General features: G+C 39.3%; 1 protein-coding gene across 6 annotated transcripts in view; it reads right to left on the bottom strand.

The window, feature by feature from the left end:
- Window positions 1-20042, bottom strand: part of tp63 (tumor protein p63) — a 35966-nt gene extending 15924 nt beyond the window's left edge. The window contains exons 1-4 of one of the 6 annotated variants that reach the window (XM_065956111.1): window positions 19818-20042; window positions 15160-15294; window positions 14922-15051; window positions 1970-2227 (exon numbers count right to left, since the gene is read on the bottom strand). In XM_065956111.1, the coding sequence (XP_065812183.1) occupies window positions 1970-2227; window positions 14922-15051; window positions 15160-15294; window positions 19818-19870 (576 nt within the window). In that variant the 5' untranslated portion in view covers window positions 19871-20042. Of the gene's footprint in view, window positions 1-1969; window positions 2228-7971; window positions 8192-14921; window positions 15052-15159; window positions 15295-19817 lie in introns of those variants that run through there. The other 5 variants (XM_065956110.1, XM_065956107.1, XM_020631601.3 and 2 more) reach the window with 5 other exon arrangements.
- Between the last annotated feature and the right edge of the window lie 1944 nt (window positions 20043-21986).

The following is a 21986-nucleotide window of genomic DNA, read 5'->3' as shown; positions in this document are numbered from 1 at the left end:
CTTTAACCGAGGATCAAAATGTGTCACCCCTTTTCTATTTGAAGAAATGACTGGAAGTGTTCTTAGTGATGTAGGTCCTTTATGTACAAAGAAATCATGTCAGATGAGTCAGTGATCATGATATAGGATTTAATATACACTTTTTTATATACACTGTCCTGGTATCTGTTTCCATTAAAAAGTGTTACATATCTCACCTGCTTTTATTATTTTTCTATCTTGTAGTAGCACTTTGAAGGGGATTTTTTTAGAGGGCTGTGTAAATAAGGTTAATTAGTTTTATGAATGGCAACATGTCCTGCATGACCAAAGAAGCAAGCAAAGAAACTCTATATCTTCACCGCCGATCAGGACGTCAAAACATTACCTTAAAAAAAGGCGTCACACATACAAGGACACAACCTGTACGTCACTTACCTGGTGACGCGACTGTCACCTACTGTACGACGTCCGCTAGGGTGCATTAAAAGACTGAGTTTGTGTGGTTTGTGGTTACAGTGTCAGCACACAGCAGTGCAGATCAGACACATAAACAAGCGAGCAGGTGGGGCTCTGATGCAACAGCTGTCCCTCAGCCCTGTCATGTGTAATGACAGAGCAGGAGGAGCTGGTTGTGTAGCTTTTACAGAGCATCACATGGTCACATGCTGCTCAGGACATCACCACACCTGGACCAACTGTTAAAGCTGTTTACCTCTGTCATCAACAAAGTACGGGTGAACTTTGGCAAAGTTGTGAGTCAGCTGGAGTTTGAATATAATTAACATGAATGTGTCACCGGGAGCTATAAGTGAAGGTATAGTTGAGGAATATGAATGAGTAGTTTAATAAAGAACACATTTGAAGGATAAGAGAAAAAGAGGTTTAAGTGGGTTTCTCGTCTGGTGACAGTCTGTGTAGTGAGCTCATTCCCTTCAGCTTCACTTCTTTCATCAGGTGATGCCTCAGTGAGAAATGCCTGGGGTTTAGTCATGATTTGAAGCTATACATCTCAAGTGACATTCCTCCCTGCCAGATATAGTTGTGCAACGCAGGACTTTCAAATAAAGTGCACTTCAATCTGCCTAAAGCACAGATTGTCAGATAAGGAGTTCATGGAAGAAGTTTCTCTTCAACCTCTGCTCTGACAGACTGATTCACATGCTGACCTGTTCTGATGACAGCCAGTGCATAAATGTGTCTCTGTGAGTCAATATTTATAGTGACAAGCATTTCACATACTCATGAGAAACATAAGAAAGAGTGTAGCTAATGATATGTAGGTTTTATCATCCAGTGGGAAACACTGAGGTCACAGAATAAAGAAAGCTCAGGCATCTGCCAAAAATGTTCACCTTTGCCCTGTTGCCTTGTATCGATTAAACATACAAGTTTTAACATATTAATTGATTGATGAGCACAGAGCCAACATATTATTATGCTTATTTAGATTAGATTTAGCAATTAGCCAAGGACATATTATGGTTATGCATCTTTTGATCCAACTAATGTACTATACTTTAATGTTACAGCTGTGAAACAATGTCATTTTATTTGTGTTTTTATTTATTCTGCATCTTTGTCTTTATTTATAGTACAGCTAAAGAGAGACAGGAAAATGTGGGGGGAGGAGAGAGCGATGCAGATGTGCATCTAAGGGCCAAGCCTGTGTTCAAACTGTGGCTGTAACTTCTGTACACGAGGCAGCCGCTCTATGGACTGAGCTAAACTAGCACCCCAGGAGGATGTTTAAAGATCAATATCAATCGTAACTTTTCCTGTGTTCATGTTGGTACAGATTCACCACTTAACAGAGGTTGAGAGCCAACATGCCAGCATCGCCTACTGCTACTTAAAGTGAGGCCGCTTTGAAAAGTTTGAGTTTTTTAGTAAAATAAACATCATGCAGTAAAAGATCTTCTGCAAACACAGCTTAACCATTAGCAACCGCACGGCCTGCACAAGCGTCTCTGATGAATGAGGATCTTACCGTCCAGGTGGCAGACTTTGCTGTACTTGACTGCTGGAAGGACACATCAAAGGTGTGGGGCCCGGCATAATCTGTGTTAGAGGGGATGGCCGGTGAGGGAGACATGGCATCAAAGGTGGAGCTGGGCTGGGCGTAGGGTGACGGGGCTGTCACGTTGTTCTGCGCGTGGTCGTTGTTGTAGGGGCTGGTGGAGGTCGAGCCGCCATTCTGAATGTTCTGATCCATGCTGTTCAGGAGCCCCAGGTTTGTATACTGGGACTGGAGAAGAAAGGGGGGGGGGGGGTAACAACAAAGGAATGCAATTAGTGAAGTTATTATAAATTGAAGAATCTTTAATGTGAGAGAAAGGGAAAAAGTTAGAAATGAGGGAAAATCTTGACCAAGCATATAAAAAAAAAAACATGACTTGATTTTTGAGAGGCGGGTTGTCATCTGCCGGATTTATTTGCAAACACAGAGGGATTTAGTTTGAAATGACACAAGACTCAGTTTGTAACCCATAATACCACATAGTTCTGGTAAACTACTGATGATCAACCTTTAAAACCAGATGCATGTTAAAATATTTTAGTTTGAATTCCTACCATGAGCCTGGAAAAGTGTTGAAAGAATACATATATTTATAAGAGCACACAAAGCTAATCACAGGATATTGCTTGTCAAGTGATGAGTGCAGGTGTTGAGGGCTGACATGACTTGAAGAAAGCATGCTTAGGGAAGAGGAGATCTTGTTTCCCAATAAAAAGAGGTATAACCTAGTAACTTAAACCATGGTGTGTTTATGGTCTGTCTCCTCTCTGAACAAATATGTTAACACGCCTCAGATCCTTCTCTCACAGTTATTTAATGGCTGCAGCCGAGCCTTCACTTTGGACAAATACTTGCAACAAATTTAACTGTCTTCCAAATGGATCCTCTATTTTCACAGCCATGACTATTCCGACAGGAGGAAGGGAATTATAATATACATACATCTTTAAACAAGATGGAGAGTACACCTGGGTTGTAGCCAGCCCCTTCCTGCTTGCTCTGCTTGCCATTCACCCCATTCCTTTCCATTTATAAATGGTACATTCCTGGACGAGGTGCCTTGGCTCTCGCTCTTTAGACAGTCATTAATCTCTCCAGGGCCTCTTGTTTATTCCAAGCACGGCTGACCACAGCTGTCCAGCTCACACCCAGAGTGCTGCCAGGTGTTAGTGTGCGCTGGATGACCAACAAAACACAGACTAAATATGCTCTGTATCTCTGCATCAATGTCGTGACTTGTGAGGCAATGCTGCTGTCTTATTTCACACAGCTCCACACACACCTTCACAACCGGCAGACTACCACAGTCAGACAGACACACCTGAGAGAGGTCATCTGAGTCAACCTCAGCATACTTGTGAAACAGTGCCACAGGGTAGCTCACAGCCTGATGAGGGTCAGTGTATGTGCAGCACAAGGCTGCTGCTTAACCCTCCGGATACAATGACACCAGGGCTTATAGGAGCTTGTCTGGAGAACAATGATGCTGGGCATGCAGGTGTTAGGAGACAAGTGCTTTGTGAATGGAGCACACAGACACAGGCACACACAAACACACATACACACAGGCGCGCACACACACACACACACACACACACACACACACACACACACACACACACACACACACACACACACACACACACACACACACACACACACACACACACACACACACACACACACACACACACACACACACACACTCAGAAGGAAAGATAACTCCACTATGGTGGAGACCCTCCAGCCTTTAGCAGAGAGGCTTCCCCAAACACACTCCTCACAATGGACTAATTACACACATAATTATAAAGATTTAAACCCAATTGGCCGAAGCGTGGACCTGCACATCTGATTTCATGGAAGTAAAATTTGGAGGGTTCATACAGGAGATACTCATTCTGAAGCTCTGAGTTTGCAAATCAGCTGATGAAGAGTATAATTTAGATTCCAGTAAATAACATTTGCATAAGACTCATCCTATGTATGATGTGGTATACTTGCTATTAATTTTAAATGGCTAAGCTCTGGTTTACATGAAGAAATGCAAAAAGAAAATGTATATGAAGGAACTTACTTAAATGAAATACATCAACAGCCACTCTTAATTACAAAAGGGGCATGAATACATAAATGTAGGAGTAACAATTGATTCCGTAAAAATATGTCTTTACACATCTCTCTCTATGTTGTTCGCCAAAAACTATTAGATTAACAAATATGTTTTTATGTGAAACTGCTCTATTCAGTATTTTCATCCTGGCCTAAAAATACAAAGAGCAACTAGAAACAAGCGAAGCTAACGCCAGCAGCTTAGCTTAAAACCCCTCAAGACATGATATATCTGCACATTGAAAAAATCTAGATATTTAATATTAAACTGGTATATCTAATATAGCTCTGAGAACATTGCATTCCTTTTTAGCACCAAATGGTGTTGTGTGCCATTGTCAAGCTAAAAGTTGTACCAATAACTTTATCTTTGCAGCTGTAAGGCTGATGTCAAGGGCGGCTACAATACATTCACAATGCCAGCACAGGGACAGTTATGCTCTTGTGCTGGTAATTATGATACAGTGAAGTAAAAGTTCTGGGAAACAAGTTGATTTGTTGAAGAGGGCAAAATAATTATTGTGTTGGATAAAATTCAGGTACCTGCATACACCTAATCCTGCATTTTAGGCTGTACTGGAGGCATTTCTTCAAATGAGAACTCTCCAAACAGATGTCACTAACAAAGTTTAGAAGTAAATCAGTTGCTCAAGACGTTTCATTCATCAGTTTTAATCCTCTGACTGATGACTTTTAAATGTTATAGGGAAGACAATCTGTATCCTTATTTTGCATGTTAACTACAAGGCTGACACAATCTCCTGTTTGGTCAGTATTTTTCCATATATGAGGAGTCACCATCATGATATCATACTTATTCTTTTGAACTGTGTTGTAATTGACTGCAGTGTCACTGAGGCACTCAGCCGTTCAGGGATGACACAGCCTCCCCCTGATGCTGGCAGCTGTAAAAGGTTTATGTGACAGGCACTAATTATCAAAGTTAAATCTTTATTCCAAAGAAAAGGTCGAAGCTGGCTAGGGACCAAAAACAGATAAAAGCAGGGACATAAAGCCATAGAGTACAGGGTCCTGGATAATGCTTCTCTTGGTCTAAATGAATTAAGGATAAAGCCAGATAGTGTGACCTAAACTCATCATGTTTGAATGTTAAATTGCCTGGAAGTCGTACATCAGCCCTGGGTGAGGGAGTTTAAGGCCCTTCTCCTCGTTTCCTTTCATCAGATCTTATTCCACTATAATACAGCTACCATTTAATAACCACTTTAGCTGCTCTTAAAAATTCCTCCTGTTTATAGCCGAGCCTGTGTTTAGGCCTTTAGGATGTCAGGCTGCTAAGCAGGAACACGGTAAATCAGCAGCCTTGACATCCTCAACAGCCTTTAATAAAGTTTTGGAAAGGGATCACCGTCTGGTTGAGGCCTTCAAGCCCTTTTCTTTGTCTGAGCTAAATGCTGGGGTAAGCAGTTCTGGCCAACAGGAAAAGGAGGCCGTTGACGTTAAGAGTGATGGCCTGTATATCACATATCATAGATAGTTCAAATGCATATGGCAGCACTAATTCACAAGCTGTAGCTGATGCCAACAGCTTGGCATTTGGAATGACATTTGCAGTTTCAAAATACTTCTTGTGCTGTAGTTATAGTTCGGCCAATGGGATGATAAATTAATTACAAACTATCATGTCTTATCAGCAGATTTAACAGGTATTATTGGGTTCATATATTAACATATGCTTTCTGATGCTTGTTGAGGGTGCTTAAAAAAAATCAACGCAACCCTGCAAAAAAAATGAACACCAGGACTAGTTTCTGATTAGTGACTTACTTGTCACAGGGCGCCAAAGAATGATGTCTGCAGGAATCTTGCCCTGCTGCAAATTAAACAGTCCTTCCTTTGACAACCAGAAATTCCACACGGTTGCATGACAAATAAAAACTGAAACATTACTGGAAGTTTTTTCTTATTTTTGTGTCATGCAAATGAAATGCTGTTCCACTGTTGAGAACTGTAATAGTAATACAAAATACCAATATTCAGTCTTTCCTTGAAAGCTTGTCACAGTAAATTTGAAGACATGTTTTTTGTTGTCATATAAAAAAAAATAGCCTAGTTCTCAAATTGAACACAAAGAAGACCTTGATGACTTGACACATAGAGAGTGCAGTTGCTGCAACATGAGGTGGTCCTAAAGTGTAAGCACTGATAAATCCAGAGCTTGGACGACCACTAGATGACAGGAACCAGAGCAGACCCGGCCTGAGGGGGGAATAACTCTCATTCCAGGCTCTCTGGTGACCTGCTCTGTGTACCCTGGGCAGGCATATAAAAGCATCTTGGGGACTGTGATGAGTGACCACAGGGGAGGGAGGCATTAAAGGCTCAAAAGGGTTTTGGGGGGTTGAGGTGGGGCTGGGGTGGGGGTCTATCTACACCTTATACCTGCTGGGGTGGGCAGAGCAGGTGATTGTATCTACATCAACACACCATTAAAGCAATTACGATCCTGGACTAAACAGCGGCAGCAGAAGCCGCATTCTAATGGCGGCTGCAGCTCCCAGGAGACTGGGGGACGGGGGAACCTGATACCTCACACACGGGAGGGATTGAGCCGGACACCACTTAAAGACCCCCTGCTCAACACCTTAAAAGACAGTGACCTGACACTACTGCTATCTGCAACCTGCAATCTGACAATCTATCACCACTCACTTGCTCGGCTTAAAGTTTGAATGTAGAATTTGGTCTGAAAACACTAAAACACAAAAAGGCCTGCTCAACAGTTCACTAAAATATCAAACAAAAGAAACAACTGACTTCCTGTGTAAAGGGATGACATTGCAATCCTAAAACTAAAACATATATACTACATTGATTAAATTTTAAGAAAAAAGACAGTTATCATTTGCTTCACGTAGAAAAACTTTTTTTTAAAGTGTCCTGATTAAAAACATTAGAAGAAAAGTACTAAATAACAAACTTCTTTCATATTAAATTCTCTTAAAGAACTTTGAAGAGTTTATCAAGTTAATCGAGCTCAGCAAACACTGATTCATTAATCATGAAGCTTGCACTTTCATTGTGAGAAATGGTATTACAAGCTCTGGCTGTTAAATTTCCAGTGTAAATTGATGCATTAGTTTTTTTCCAAGTGGTTGGTTTTTGGGTTTGAAAGATGAAAAATGTAATGTTTATGTTGATGAAGGCAAACGATAACTCCAGTTCCTAAAGCATCCTCAACACGTCTCATCAACTGAGGCACAAAACACTAGAAGTAAAAAAAAGGTGATGTAATTATTTCATTTGACTTTAAATTCCAAATTTGTTCCTTTTCTTTTTCATTAACTGAACAGAAAAGTTGCAACGGCAGAAAATGTAAAAAGTCTTCTGGAAGTTGGCTTCAAGCTTTGAACAGCAATCAGAGTCAAAGTAAAAAAATCACATCAACTGACAATCTTTAGGCCCAGACAGAAAGCAGCCATTTTACAAGAAGGACAAACAGCATTGAAAAGAGATTCTCCAGGTGTTTACATTCCCCTGCTCTCAGGTCTGCCACACGCACACACAGGTGTGCGCGCAAACACACACACCGACTACTGCAAAACCCTCTTATCAGCACATATTCTATCTATGCTAAATGTAGGTTGATTAAACACACAAATTATATATATATTTTTTAAATGATTACTTTCCATTAATTAGAATTAAAAGCAAATAATTAAAATGAAGTGAACACTTTGATTCCTTTAGAATTTATACTTAAATTTGATCTCTCTGAACTCAAGGCCCTGTACTCTTACATGACATTTCATAAGTCCTATGGAGCTCTTTTGGGATGTAAGTTAAGGAATGGGTGCGATGGCTGATGTCCCATCAGTAGTTCCCTCCGTTGGTCTTACCTCGCTGTAAGATGTGGTGGTCCCCGTCTCCAGGTACAACATGTTGGCGCTGAGGTTGAGCAGAGCTGCTGCTGTTTGCTCCACTGGCTCCAGGATTCCACAAATCACTTTTTCTCACTCTAAGGGAGTGATGTGGATGACAGACGCAAAGTGGACAACAAGAAGCTTCTATAGGAATCTATGGGATGTCATATATACCAGGAAGAAAGGGGAGCGGTCTAAGTAGTACCTGTCCAAAACTCCTGAGTCCACACCCATCTCCAGGAGAAGCTACCTCTCCTTGCCCTGCCTTTGAAGCTCTGCGGGATTCCTCTGAGGTATGAGTTAAGTAGAGAATTACTATTTTGTGTTGTCAAGAGCTGTGCGGCGTATCGAGCTCAAGGAAAAATTAGAGATGCTTAAATCACGTGCGTGGCATTTTCTCAACTTTCCCTGACAACACAAGAAATAAAAATCCAGATAAAGTAATGAACAATGAATAAAGAAATGTTCTACTTTAACATTTCCATCTTAATGACACTCCCCTGACATAATTTTAAGATATTCAAAAGGCAAATTCTATAAATGGGGATGATAATAAAAAGAAAAGACCTCCAAATGAATGCATGCAGGTAAAATCCACAAGGTCAGCAAGGCCCAGAGTCAGAAGAGCAGTCTGGAGTTTGGGGGTAATCCTACAGTAACTAGTTAGCATAAGAATCACTCCCTTGAGCTATCTGAATGCAGAGGCCTCCAGAGAAACAATGTGACTCCCGTAGATAGCTTGTATCTATCAGAGATGACTGATGTAGATCTGTTTGAGAAACATGTGTTGTGGCTCAGGTAATGTTAATTGTGCTTACACCAGCCGGCTGCTTCTCTGAGAAGGTGACAGCTCCATTAAACTGTTCCCATTAATCGGGCAACAATTCTTTGTGGTTTTTTTTCTCCCTTATTTCAACATGGTTATCGAAACTTCTCCCCGGTATTTTTTTTTTTGCAAAGAAAAATCCAACTTAACAACAGTGTTGAATGAGTTGGGAAAAAGGATGCTATTGTCGTATATATCTTAATATCTTGCAGATAATGAGGTTTAAATTGAAGTTATTAAATGCCTGGTATTTCTATCCCCTGACAAGCACAAAATACATTTGGTAGAAAAAACACTGCATTGGACCATCATTGTCTGATTTACTTAACAACAACAACCCTGTAACCAAAGGACACTTTATGAGGAGAGCCCTTCAAAAAGGACACAACACCTGGAAAGGATTTTTTTTTTTTTTAAGCTGTAAAAAAATTGTTTCTCTTACTGAGGTCAATTTCTTGGAGAATTTTTCTTTGATGCATGATTTCCAAAAAGGAACCACACAAATAATAACCTAAAAAAACATTAAGTCCAGGGTGATTGCAATGGACATTTTACAGCATTTTAGTATTTTGAGAATTACACAGGACTAAAATGTATTTTGTCAATGTAATAATATCAAGTTACCCTTAAAGTTCTCTTTAGGGATAGAATGCTCTTATTTAGGATACAATCATTCATCATTTGAAAGTGAAAGTGGATCAGAATGTTTACCACTTTATCTACTCTGAGAAATATAGAGATAATTCTACAGATGCAACTAAACACTTGCTGGACTGTCAGAATACTGCCTGGTCAAAAGGGGGTAAATCAATTCTCTTAGCACAGAGCCAAGGGAGCTCAAACTCCTGCCCTGTGGTCAGAATGATTTGAAAGCTGTCTGAAAACTTAAACTATGACCTAAAGTCAGTGTCTCCAATCAGCAGACACACCCGGTTCAGGCCCCGGGGCTACAAGCCCACAGGTCAGCCTGCCACAAAGGCAAATCAACACTTTAAAGAGCCCCGATTCAATTGCCTCCCAAGGGACAGAGGCGTCAGCGTAGACCTGGCCAAACCCTCTGAGCGTGATAATTAGTTTAGCTAAACAAACTTCTAATTATGCTAAAACAACATTGGCATCTGAAAAGGAGTTAGAGTACTGAGTGTTGGGGTGAGGCTGTAGTAAAATATAAACGGTGGCTGTAACCAGGCATGACAAGACAACCTCTTATTGCCTTTAAATGCATTGTAATCAGGCTGCAATAACCTGCAGGGGGTTTAAAAATAAAAAATATATCTTAAAGTTTTTAATATGACATGATTTTCTCATGTTATAATACAGAGAGGACAGTAGCAAAATAAAACCAATCATAACACAAAAGGCCAATTTATGTCTCTGGAATTTGAGTTTAGACACAGTTCAGGAGTAACACTTGGTCCAACCATCCTAATCTGAGGCAGAGAGAGCAGTCTTATCTCTGTTAACTTCATCACCTCTGATGCTACAGCGGTGAGAAACGGAGGAGAGAATCAGACCAGGCAGCAGCTAAAGAGCTGCAGATCCAGTGGCTCAAACAAAAGAGGCTCTACTAAAGTTTTTCCCTTTAAAGTATCTGTTCCTTAAATCAGCTAGATTAGTTTAGTATCAGGTGTCAGGCTGCAGGAGCTACTAGTGCACAGACACCTGCTCGGAAATCAGTCAGATGCAAGAAGTCAATGGAGGCAGAGAGAGAGCATCACCTGGGTGACGATAGTTAACAAACACACAATAAACTAAATCCTGAAACACTCCTGTTTCAAAAGACAAACGCTGTTTTTGGTTAAATTTGTATACTGGACTATTTAAGTTGACCTGCATTTAATAATACATTCAGATGATTTCAGGAGCTGCAACAGTGAATTCTTAAATCATTAGGCACCAACTATTGTTTACAAGTTATAATTAAGATTGAATTCATTTGAAGAAGACTCTGATTAAAGCTATTCAAATGTAAACCTTTTCTATATTTTATTGTTTTACCTCCTCTATGACAGTGAACTCAGTATCTATGGGTTTGGGGTCACACCAGACTTTTTAGGATTTTCTCTTGAGTGTTTTTTTTGTTTTGTTTTTGTAAAAACTGAATTACATTTTTCAATTACAACTTGTCAAATAATCAAGAAAATATTGTACAAACTAACTGATATTGATAAAGGTAGTTTGCTGTTTCTGCTGCTGTACTAAGGTTATAATTCTGTTCTACAACATCAAGCGGAAATGTTGAACTGCATCTACTGAGTTACAGATTTTTTAAAATAAAATCTTTTAGAAAACCAGGGCAACTTACTCTGCATGTGTACAGCAGGGACTTAGTTATACTTCTAGTATCTGAACCACAGGTTCTGCATTCATTAAGTCCATAAGAAGTACTTTCCCATCAGCAGCAGATATCTGGATGCATAGAGGGCATGGCTAAGTGGTTAAACACAGGAAGAATACATCATGTGTACGATGTTCCTCAGATGGCAGGAAGCACAGGTTAAAGCTAGTATTATTAGAGGACAATAGGGATTCAACCTTTTCTTAGTTTAATGTTTAAATTACAGACATAAGGATTTTTTTCCCAGGCCTGTCAATAATAAACATTTCAATGAAGAGATGTTTTCAGTGGAAAGTAAATAGAAACAGGTGTGTTTCCTTTCTGGTGTTTTCAGTCTCACTGCATGTCTGCTTGCCAATGTCTCTTCAAACACCAGACACGCAACAGTGGATTTAGAAAAAACTCTGTTATTGTTTTTTTGGTTATACACACAAAAAAAGCTTTTTTTTCTGTTATTGGTCTAAAATCCCCACAGGTTTACATATGCAGTACAAACACTTTAGCATAAAGGAGCTTTTCTGCCTTATTTCCTGACTGAGTTTAGTTCATTGGAGTTTCGAAAGTCTTGTTATTATTTAAATAAAGTATAAAGTATTCAACCAGGGTGTGATTGTTATTATAAGGTCATTTAGGATATGAAAGAAAAGCATTAATTTCTCATTAAATGTCTTACTTATTCCAAATCAAAGTATCCAACATTTACTCAGCCCAACAAATGCCTTTTTGAAAACTTGAGGGAGACCTTTTACTTTCTTTCCAACTGACTCAGGCATGTATAAAAAAAAAGAAAGTAAAACTGAATTAAAATCTCACATAATAATTGTAATCAATGTGAATAACTGATGTTTTACAAAAGACATTTATGGGATTACTGCTGGAGGATTTATTCACGCACTCTCCCTCAAAGGGTGTGACCTACATGTTTTTCCGTTGAATCTGGCGGGATATAAAAACTGCTGTATGAAAGTACAGATAAAGCCTGGTCTACGCTGTAAGAAAGATGTAAGAAAAAAATACAAGAAATGAGGGTGATGGGGGCTCATGCTGCAGCATCCCCACATCCACAGTCACACAAGGTCTCACACTGACTCACAGACTCAAACGTTATTCAAGCAGACCGTGGCAAGCGTTTGTTCCTGGGTGCTACACCTTTAAAAACACTTTTTAAAAGTGCTGGAGGCAAACTGGTGGAGCATGAACACATAAAAGAAGAGCTTAATATGATTGCTTACTTCAGATTCAAAACAGTACTGGTCTCTTAACTCAATAATAGGTCAAGATTAAAGTTGCGCTTCTTGTTACTCAACTTTAAAACTAAAAGTAAAACTAGTGTCAAAGAGATACGGCTACCTACATGTATAAAGGGAGAGATGGGGTTATTGTCTTTTTTCACATAAGGGGGATACTAAGAGAAAAATGAACAGCTTTAAAATACTAAAGAGGAAACATTTGACTCCTCTATAGTAAATATTGCACCACATCTGAGAGAATCCTATCATGATGGATTTAAATTCTGTTAAACTTTAGAAAGAGTAGAGAAAACTGATCAGCTACTTGGTCATTTAACCAGGGGACAATCAAACTCGAGACACACGAGCTTTGGTGAAAAAAAAGAAGAAAAAAAAGAAGCAGAATCCAAACACAAACATGTAACCAGATCTCTAGGAAGCCGTGTGTGTTGATGGAGCTACTCTCTGCTGTAAAGTTACTTAAACTCTTTCCTGTGGCTGAAACAACCTCTGTCCCGCTGCTCCACACTGCGTCCTCCACGCACAGCTGATCAGAGCTTTATCTGGGTGTAAAATCAGCTGTTTGGGGTAGGATATTGCATTACTCCTGCCACTATTTCTGCTACATTCCTTCATGTTATTCTACCCTCTGCTTGCTTCCCCCTCCCCTCCCCGCCCTGTTGCCACCCCCCACCTTCACATAGAGGAGACACGTACTGATAGATGAGAGCTGGGACCTCTGCTAGAGAGGCAGGTGCTGTGTTAAATTGTTGCCCTGCAGCTACAGAAAAAAAAAATCCAGCAGAAAAAGGAATTTCAGATTAAACATAAACCCAACACAATACAAATAAGTCCCCCGGGGCACTAAACAGTGAGCTGCATTCTAATGACTCATGAAAGAGGCACACCTCCACATGGGTGGAGGACGAGGGGGAAGGTGGGGCGAGGTTGGTGTTGCCCACCATCTTTGTTCATCAAAACAGACACTTGACTAGGTAATAACGATCAGGGCTTGGTGATTGGCGAGATGCCATTGCAGCGAGGTCTAAGCCCCACGCGGATGCTGCATGAGTTGCTGGCGTGCCAATCAGCGCACCACGCCCCTCTTTGGTGGAGAGGAAAGTGGGTGGTGGTGGGGGTGGGACCATTAATCACCAGTTCAAGAGAGCACAGGCCCCCTTGGGGGATGCAAAGGGTAACATTACTCAGCTCCTTGAACACAATTTTTATTTGCTATTTTTTTCCACTCTGGCTGGACAACAGCATTCCTGCACTGGGAGGGGAACATGCACATCATCTCTCAGCAGCAGGGCTGGCAGAGATCTGTCCCTCACTGCAGGTCAGAGGGAAAGGAGTTGACACGGTGTATTGATTTACACCAATATATCACCTTATGTTTTTACAGTGCTTTACTTGACTATATGTTGAGTGTCTCTTCTAGGTTATCACAAGAAGCAAGCTCACACTCTGAATTGTGCGTTCAATTATTTGAGAAAAACAAAAAATGAAACTTAAACTTTCATTAGATCAAATCCATCATCTGTCATGTGACACTTTGCATTCTACCATCAACAGACTCTGAGAGCTTCTCGTCTCACAAGAGGCCACCCAGGTCAAGCACAACTCAGTCTGAATGAGATAATATCATTACCTTACAGACAACATCTCGGAATAAAAAAACAGATAACCCGGCCTCATTCTCTGCCTGTCAATCTACTCCAACATTTTCACAGTTAACTGTACCGGGGAAATTCCATTGTTAATAAGAGAATTGAAAGTACAGGGTGTATTGTGAAACTTATGGAATTTACAGCCGGAAGTCCCATTCAGTCAGAATGAAAGTCATCTCAGATGGTACGGTTTTAGTCAGGCACACCTTATTGCACAAAGATAACTGGCAGACTTAAATGTGTAGGTAGTAGATGTACTGCTGTTTATCTGTCCAACAATAAGTTGTGATAACTTCATCAAGTCTTTGAGCTCGAGCTAAATCTACTAACACTGATTTAGCAATAAAGTCTTTTTTTTTAATGACTTGATTTTGGCCTGAAAATTAACTTCTCTGTTGTGCAACCCCCTATATTTTTTGGAGATCTATTATTACATTTAATCACATTATTTATTCAATCAAAGTTTGTGCTTTTATTTTGCTGATTTCTGCTAATTATAAATGAGACTGATTTTCATGTTGTTAATTGCACTGCTTGCTGAAAAATTACAATACTGCAAATTTAAGATTTGTATTCCTATGAACTGAATTGATCAGAAAGAAATTGGAGCAGTTTGCTTTTTGACCTAATTTGTGTAATTGAAACATCTTCGTTGTTTCTGACAGCATTAAATAATCTTCAGTTACTATTTTTACTAAGGTCATTTCATCAGTAACATCAACCCATACAGAAAAAATATACCGCCCATTTTACTAATAAAAAGTATTTTGTAAACAACAATGTTTACTTGTTGTGAACAATGAAAACAAAAATATCAAAACTAAAAGTAGTCGTTTTTTTTAACAGCAAACCTACGTACTTACAGAAAGGCTCTCATCTGGCTCGTGCATGGTTATGCAGTCCATACTGATCTGAATAGTGTTTCCTGTGGACCCATCAGTTGGACTGTCGGTGAAGTTGAGTTCAATGGGCTGGACTGAATGAATGGCAGACCTGAAACACAGGAGACAGGCAAAACTAAAAAAGAATCACCTAAGACTGTGGATGTTTTTTTTTGTGTTTATTTATTTTTTGTTATCTTTGATTGTAGAATTCACTTACTGGTCCAGCATGTCAAACAGTTGGTTGAATACATCTTGGCTGAAGTAGTCGGATGTCTGTGCTGACTGATTCTGGGACATAGCTGCGAGAAACGAGCTCTCTCTCCAGGACAAACGAGATGAAGAGTCCCTGAGTCTGCGGGGAGGCAAAATCAACCGTAATTATTGTCATTTTACTTCTTATATTTCAAATAAGCAATAGTTAATGTAGTGGTGGATTTTGTTTCTTTTAAGTAAGGCACAACAATTTTATACGGCCGTTTTAACAGTTGCAATGTCAGCAAACATTCAACATTTGTAGATGTGCAGGGCTGAGAGTTGGCCACCCAGCCAGTGTAGAAAAAAGAGGAGGAGGAGTCCCGCTGGCAGCCATTCATGAAAGGCACTTCCATTGTGAAGAAGTCAGCCTGCATAATACTGAATATTTGTACTACACATAATGGTGATTATGCACCATTCAGACAGAGGCACTTTGACCTGCTCCCTTGAAACATTACACCTGCTTCAGAGCTCGGCCTGCCATTGTTCCTGCTGAAGTGGCGCACGCAGGAGTCTGAGACAGGCGGAATTCCCCCCACAGACTATATGATAGCACTGCTGCAACTTCTGGTATGTGTACAGCTGGACGGACTTGTGGGGGGAAGGTGGTGGAGACGGGCGTATAATCTGAAGCTGGCACTATTTTAGGGTTTGGAATTCCCCAGCTCTGTGTGATGAATGATATTAATACCTGACTTACAAACACAGGCATATCTAATGAAGCAAATAATTTCACTTGTGCAGGAGGCAGACATGAGGGAGTGGAGCATTGAAAGCAATGACAAATAAGGTTTTAGATTATTTTACATCTTTTGTACCTGTTTATTACAAATCAAGTATACATGATTAGCCTATAATGATCTTATATTTTACTAGATTATTTTATAGTGTTTAATTTGCGCTTTATTATCTGAATCTATTTTTGTCATTTATTTCCTCCCTTTTCACCATAGCTTCTGAGTTTCCTCAGTTAATCAATCCCTGTTTTTATTTAGCACTATGCCATGAATGGGGGGCAGCTGATCACTTTTATTGATTTTCTATCAAAGCAAAGGACTACAGGCTTCATTTTTACTGTAAGAAAAGTGCTTTACAAATAAAGTATGACTGAAGGAATAATAAACATACATTTAAACAAGCTGAGGGCACTTAAAACTCACAGACGTTGAAGGAGAAGCAGAAAATGTGCAGAATATTGCCATTGATAACCTGTGAGAGTTAATTGGCGACTAGACTCGTTGTGACGTCATGTAATAATTCAGCTACATTAGATATAGTTGTTCACGCACAAACTAGCCTTATTAACTAGTTTTTGAGAAGTAAATAATATATCCTTGTGACATTTTGGGACGCTAGCAACTTTAAGAAACAAAACGAATATATCTATGTCTATCTACAAATAACTTTTTTACGGTAAATAAAGTAGAGTCGAGGACGAAACTTAATCAACACAGGCTAACTACCGTTACTAGGCATGCAATATTAGTATAATAGTAATAGCTAATATTAATGATATGCCTTAATCCGCCCTGACTTGGATTCACTCTTGTGTAAACTAAATTATTTTTACCTGCTGGAGTTCATTAAGCACACAAACTGAGCCATAAAAATATGTTACCTGTTCGTGTTTGCCTTCAAGTCCCGTGCTCATTGGCATGTCAACAAAAGTCTCGCGGGAACATACATCAGATAACGGTGGTGGCTGTTTTTGCATTTAAAAAATTTAATTAATTAAATAAATTACATCCTATAAAATGTTAATTAAAAAAAACAGCATGCGAATCATCAAACAGAAACCAACCTTTTCTTGTTCTCTGTCACTGAAATATGGTAAAATCATAATAATATTTGGTACAATATTTTAGATAGATCTAGCCTGCTCCCTAATAACCAGCTTGTCTTTTGGAATAAATTGACTTGCTAAAACGGAAAAGCTTTGTAAATAGCCCACGAAACATTTCTTATACATCTTCAAATTCAATTTACTTTAATTTTATTAGAGTGTTTAAGCTATTCATTTCTTTTGCCCAATAAAAGTATTCAAAATTCAAAACTATAAGAGAGGACAATTTCAAGAGAAAGACATCAGTATGAATCAAAACTAGAAAAAATGGATCACAGTCACTAAAAAAATGGACAACAGAACATGGTGTATAATTAAAATAACATAGTATCTATTGCTTTACCTCAATAAAACTATTTTAAATGAGGGCTTAAATTTGACTCCACATAAAGCTGTTCAACTGTCACCTCGTTAACTAACCAAAAGAGTTTTGAACTTTGTCTCACTGCATTGTCTGTTGACCCGTTACAATAAAGAATACAATCACAAAACTTGTGCACCAGGTTCAACATGAACTGCCATCCAAGTTTATTTAAATGTTATAGTATGTTATTAAGTCCTTTGTCACATCTCCTGATGCCCTGTGCTCGTATTGTTAACAAGAGGAATAAACAAATGAACAAAGAAAACTTTTTTTCTACTTTAATCTTAATCTAGTAGGCTGTAGAAGACTTTTTCTTGCTTAGACTTTATTAGATCTGACTCATTCAACAGCATAATGGAGAGTGGAAAATCTGAATGAATTTATTTTTTTACAAGGTTCACACTGATGTATAAAGGAACTTGTAGATGTTTTTTTATAAACTGTCCAGATAGGTGGCTTTACCCCTGTTCTGGCTGTTGTTTGTCTGCTTTCTGGTGTCTGGTTACAGAGTTTTTCAGTTAGCCTGAGGCAAAGGCTGTTCAGCATCCACTTAAAGTCATGCAGCGCCTCCAGACAAGACTGGGGCAAAGGTCAGCACTAAACAGGGATGGCCATTGTCTCCTGGCAGGTTGGGCACACCGACCGATGAAAATGCAATCAAAACAAACAGCCCAGCCGATCGGGGCCCTTCTCCTGTGTCCTTATTAATCACTTGTTCAAAGGCCTAGACCTTCTCCTCCTCATCTGTCAGCCCAGGCTGGAAGAGGGACATGACTGCAAAACAATAGAAAGCCCCAAAGTTTGTCCCCCTCTTATCCATTTACTTTTATAGAAGTGAAACAGTCTGAAGTCAAATCCTCTGGGGCAAAAAGAAAGGCACAAATTCCTCTGAGGTTTGGAATGCAAAGAAGCCAAGAGAGGAGGATAATTAGCGGACCAAAACAATACCTTTACACCTTAAAACTTAATAAAATCCAGAAACCATACAACATTAATACTACAGAAACTGCCCCTGCTCAAAATGGATCAAGACACCACTTGGATGTTTCATTTAAAAGCATCACATAGTCATCTTTAAGCCTGTGGTGTGATTTTCAAGGTCCAACAAATGAATGTATGTTTGCCCAAGAGGCTGAACTTTATGTTTGACCAAAGAGCAAACTGGATGTGGACCGAAGATAAAGAGAAACAGACTTTCAAATACATAGAAGGACTCTTTAACATCACATTAAGTGGAAAAAGAAACAAGGAACATTATGGATCTGAAGACAAATGAAGGGAAAAGGACATGGTGTAAGAAGATGCATTAAATAATGTGCACGATATCCCGTAAGGATTCGATTGCACGGTTGACCCAGATAAAGTGCAGGAAGATGTAAGCTATACATTTGGAAGAAAATTTAAAGAATTGGTACGTGTATCTGATCATAAATAAACCTAACAGTAATTAAAAATGGCACAATAATAATAATAATTGTAATAATATACAATAGACAGATAGATAGATAGATCTATTTTTATTCTGTTTGATGTTGGAATATATTTTTTATAACCTGAATACGCTTTTATGTCATTGGCCTACAATCACATTTCAGTGGTTGTTACCTTGTTACTTTTTTGTAAGTTACCTCTTTAGATCCCGTCTTTAGTCTCAGCAGCATCCTGATTGGATCCTTTAATGTTTGGATTTATTTTCTGGTGTATAACCTGTGTCAATGATGAACTGAACTACCTTGAACTACATATACAATCTCAGATGCCAAAGAAGTAACATAATGCTCTGACATAATGTTATCGTCATGACTTTGATAATGGTTAAAAAGCTGTGTTTGTCCAAGTACATAGTGTACAAGATGAAATATTTTTCTGAAAATGAATAAAACGCATCTAATGTGGTCTTGTCAGCCTAAAATCGAAACGTCTTAAAGGCATCTTTCATATCATAACCTACTTTTTTATTGGACTGTAAGAGTCAGAAGAATAAATCCAAGGCCATTAGGGTGTCATGTAATGCGTCTGCCACCTCGGCCCTGATGGCCCTTTATGCGCATTGTTGCCATAAGTAAGCGTCATTTATAAATACATGAAGACAGAGCAGCAGCTGAGGATCCAGGCAGACACAACTGTTCTCAGGTCACTTTGGACCTCCAGACACTTTCAGTCTGAGTTCACACAGGTCAAACACAGAGGAGGGAGATTCCCAGCGCGTTTAATAAGTTCAGCAGAACGGCTGAATATACAGCTGTGATACCACATGTTAAATCAATGCAGTGTCTTTGTCAAGCTGAATACTCTGTCTCAGCTATTCAATGTCTTTTAATTACATGATTATAAAATCACATGGCATCAGATAAACTATAAAGGCAAAACTTATGAAGCAAATCCTTCGTTTGTACATCATGTGTGTACTTACCGATGGAAGGCAAACTCTGGGTAATACTGCACGGCTGTGTAGGGAGAATTCATGTTGTCATGCCAAACTTCACTTTGCTGAGATCTTCAAAATAATCAGCTTGTCATAAAGACACACGTATCAACAGCTGTGCACGAGAATTAACGACGAAAATAAAAAATAAGTTCTAAATATAAATAAATAAAGGCCTGGATTAAAGTGCCTGAGGGTACAGTGCAGAGTGGAGAAAGTTTGAGAGATGTTTTGAATTTAGGTATTCTTTCTTAGGCTAGCCTACAAATAGGCGGGGCTTGTGCCAGATCTCTGACCAATCCCCAGCTACAGCTGTACAAGACATCACTCACTCTCAGTTGCTAGGATATAGATATCAAGCAACTACATTTGACCCTGCACCTCCCCAACCACCCACACAACAAACACAGCTAGCTGGCCACCATGCTGAAAAGCTCAGCCCTGTGTTTCTCTAGGCATTTCTGATATTCTTACTCAGAATTCCCCAGTGGGTTTAGTGGTTCAAGGCACATCTGTTGCGTCACGCTTCTCAATCAAATAGAAGGCTAAACACGACCATAAATAAACTGTGAATGCCGGGGATGGTTGAATTGGTGCCGATACAGCAAAAGATTCAGTCAGTGAAAAATCACCAGGATGTTTGATTTGAAGAAGGTGAAACATGTCAGACGTCTAATGAAATGTTTGTGTCGGCTTATTGATGTTAACGTTGGCTGTTAACAGAAAATAACCCTCCTATATTCTCTTTAAGCTTTAAAGAGAGAGATAAAGACCCACGTGACAAAACAGCCCGTTTAAAACCCTTTACAGTAGCTCACATAAACTCTTATTTCAGCACGCACACATATCGTGCTAACATCTTAGCGCATACTTCCAATTCAATATCCGACTCTTCCTCTCATCCGAGTACTGTGCCACTGTAAACCTATAGGTCTTGTGTGGTTTTCAGAGATGAACCACAGATGAATCAGGTTTAAAAATAAGAGGAAGGGTCACAGCCGGGGGAATGATAATAAATAGATGTGGTGTATCCAGGGAACACAAACCTCTAAGCTGCTCCCTTGTACTTTTAATAAAGACATACAGCCTCTCTCTCCCCGCTGACTGCCTGCGGTTGCACCTATGAGAGAGGCCGTAGTGATACAGCAGACGGGCACACTGTGGGCCAACAGGGTGACGTGATGATGTGTTCACACAGCTGTTACATTAGAGATGTACTCTACATGAGTACAGTTATTTGCTATCAAACAAGATTCCCAAATAAAGATTTTCAGACTCAGCCAATACATGCTAAACAGACCTGAATTGATCATACACAGATGTTATTAAGCATTCACTTTAAGTTTAAGTTATGCTTTACACTTGTGTGAATCCATATTGTTTTAAGGATATATATCATTTTATCTGTACTATACAGAGTATCAATTTGTGTTCTTTCTTACTCAGCGCTTTTTGGTGTATGCACCAGGCAAGCCATTCTGATGACACTAAATAGGACTCAACTTTTGGTCCAGTCTACCGGTCCGATTTAAACATACATTGGGCTGACACGTCATTACGGCAACGTATTTGCAACCTTGGATGAAACAGAAGAAAAGTTACATTTTCATTTGTGTTCCTTTCCATGAAAATAATTTGAAAAGGTGCCACATATGTTGGTTATTGTGGCACCTTTGTGGAAGAAGAAGAAGAAGAAGAAGAATTGTGTTTTGACCATTGTGTCCGGTAAGTGCACAGTGGCCATTTTCAAGTCAAGCAGCAACCCTTGGATGTTGAATAATGAAGCCAAAGCAGATGTGCAAAAAACTTCAATTCATCATGTGTCCAGTTGAGGCTGGCTTTAGTTTAACAGAGCAGCAGGACAAACTATTAAACAAAAATGATTTATTCTGAAACGTGTATTGAACAGGACTTCAAAATACGACAGAGGATTAGGGTGATGTTAAAAAGATTTTGAGATTAAATTCTTAAATTTATGAGAATATACAAGATTAAATTCATAAATCACTTTAAATTAGGCTATGTAAATTATGATTCTGAAAGGTTGAAGTCTGTCAAAAGAGCAGCTATCCGCCTGTGCGGAAATGATGAAAGGAGAAGCCTTAAAGCCACAAAAGACACAGTTTCCCTCCGAGTCAGTGGGGGTCTTTCTTCGGA

This window comes from Labrus bergylta, chromosome 6 (genome assembly GCF_963930695.1).
Source record: "Labrus bergylta chromosome 6, fLabBer1.1, whole genome shotgun sequence".
Classification (NCBI taxonomy): domain Eukaryota; kingdom Metazoa; phylum Chordata; class Actinopteri; order Labriformes; family Labridae; genus Labrus; species Labrus bergylta.
This window is presented reverse-complemented; position numbering and strand designations above follow the sequence as displayed.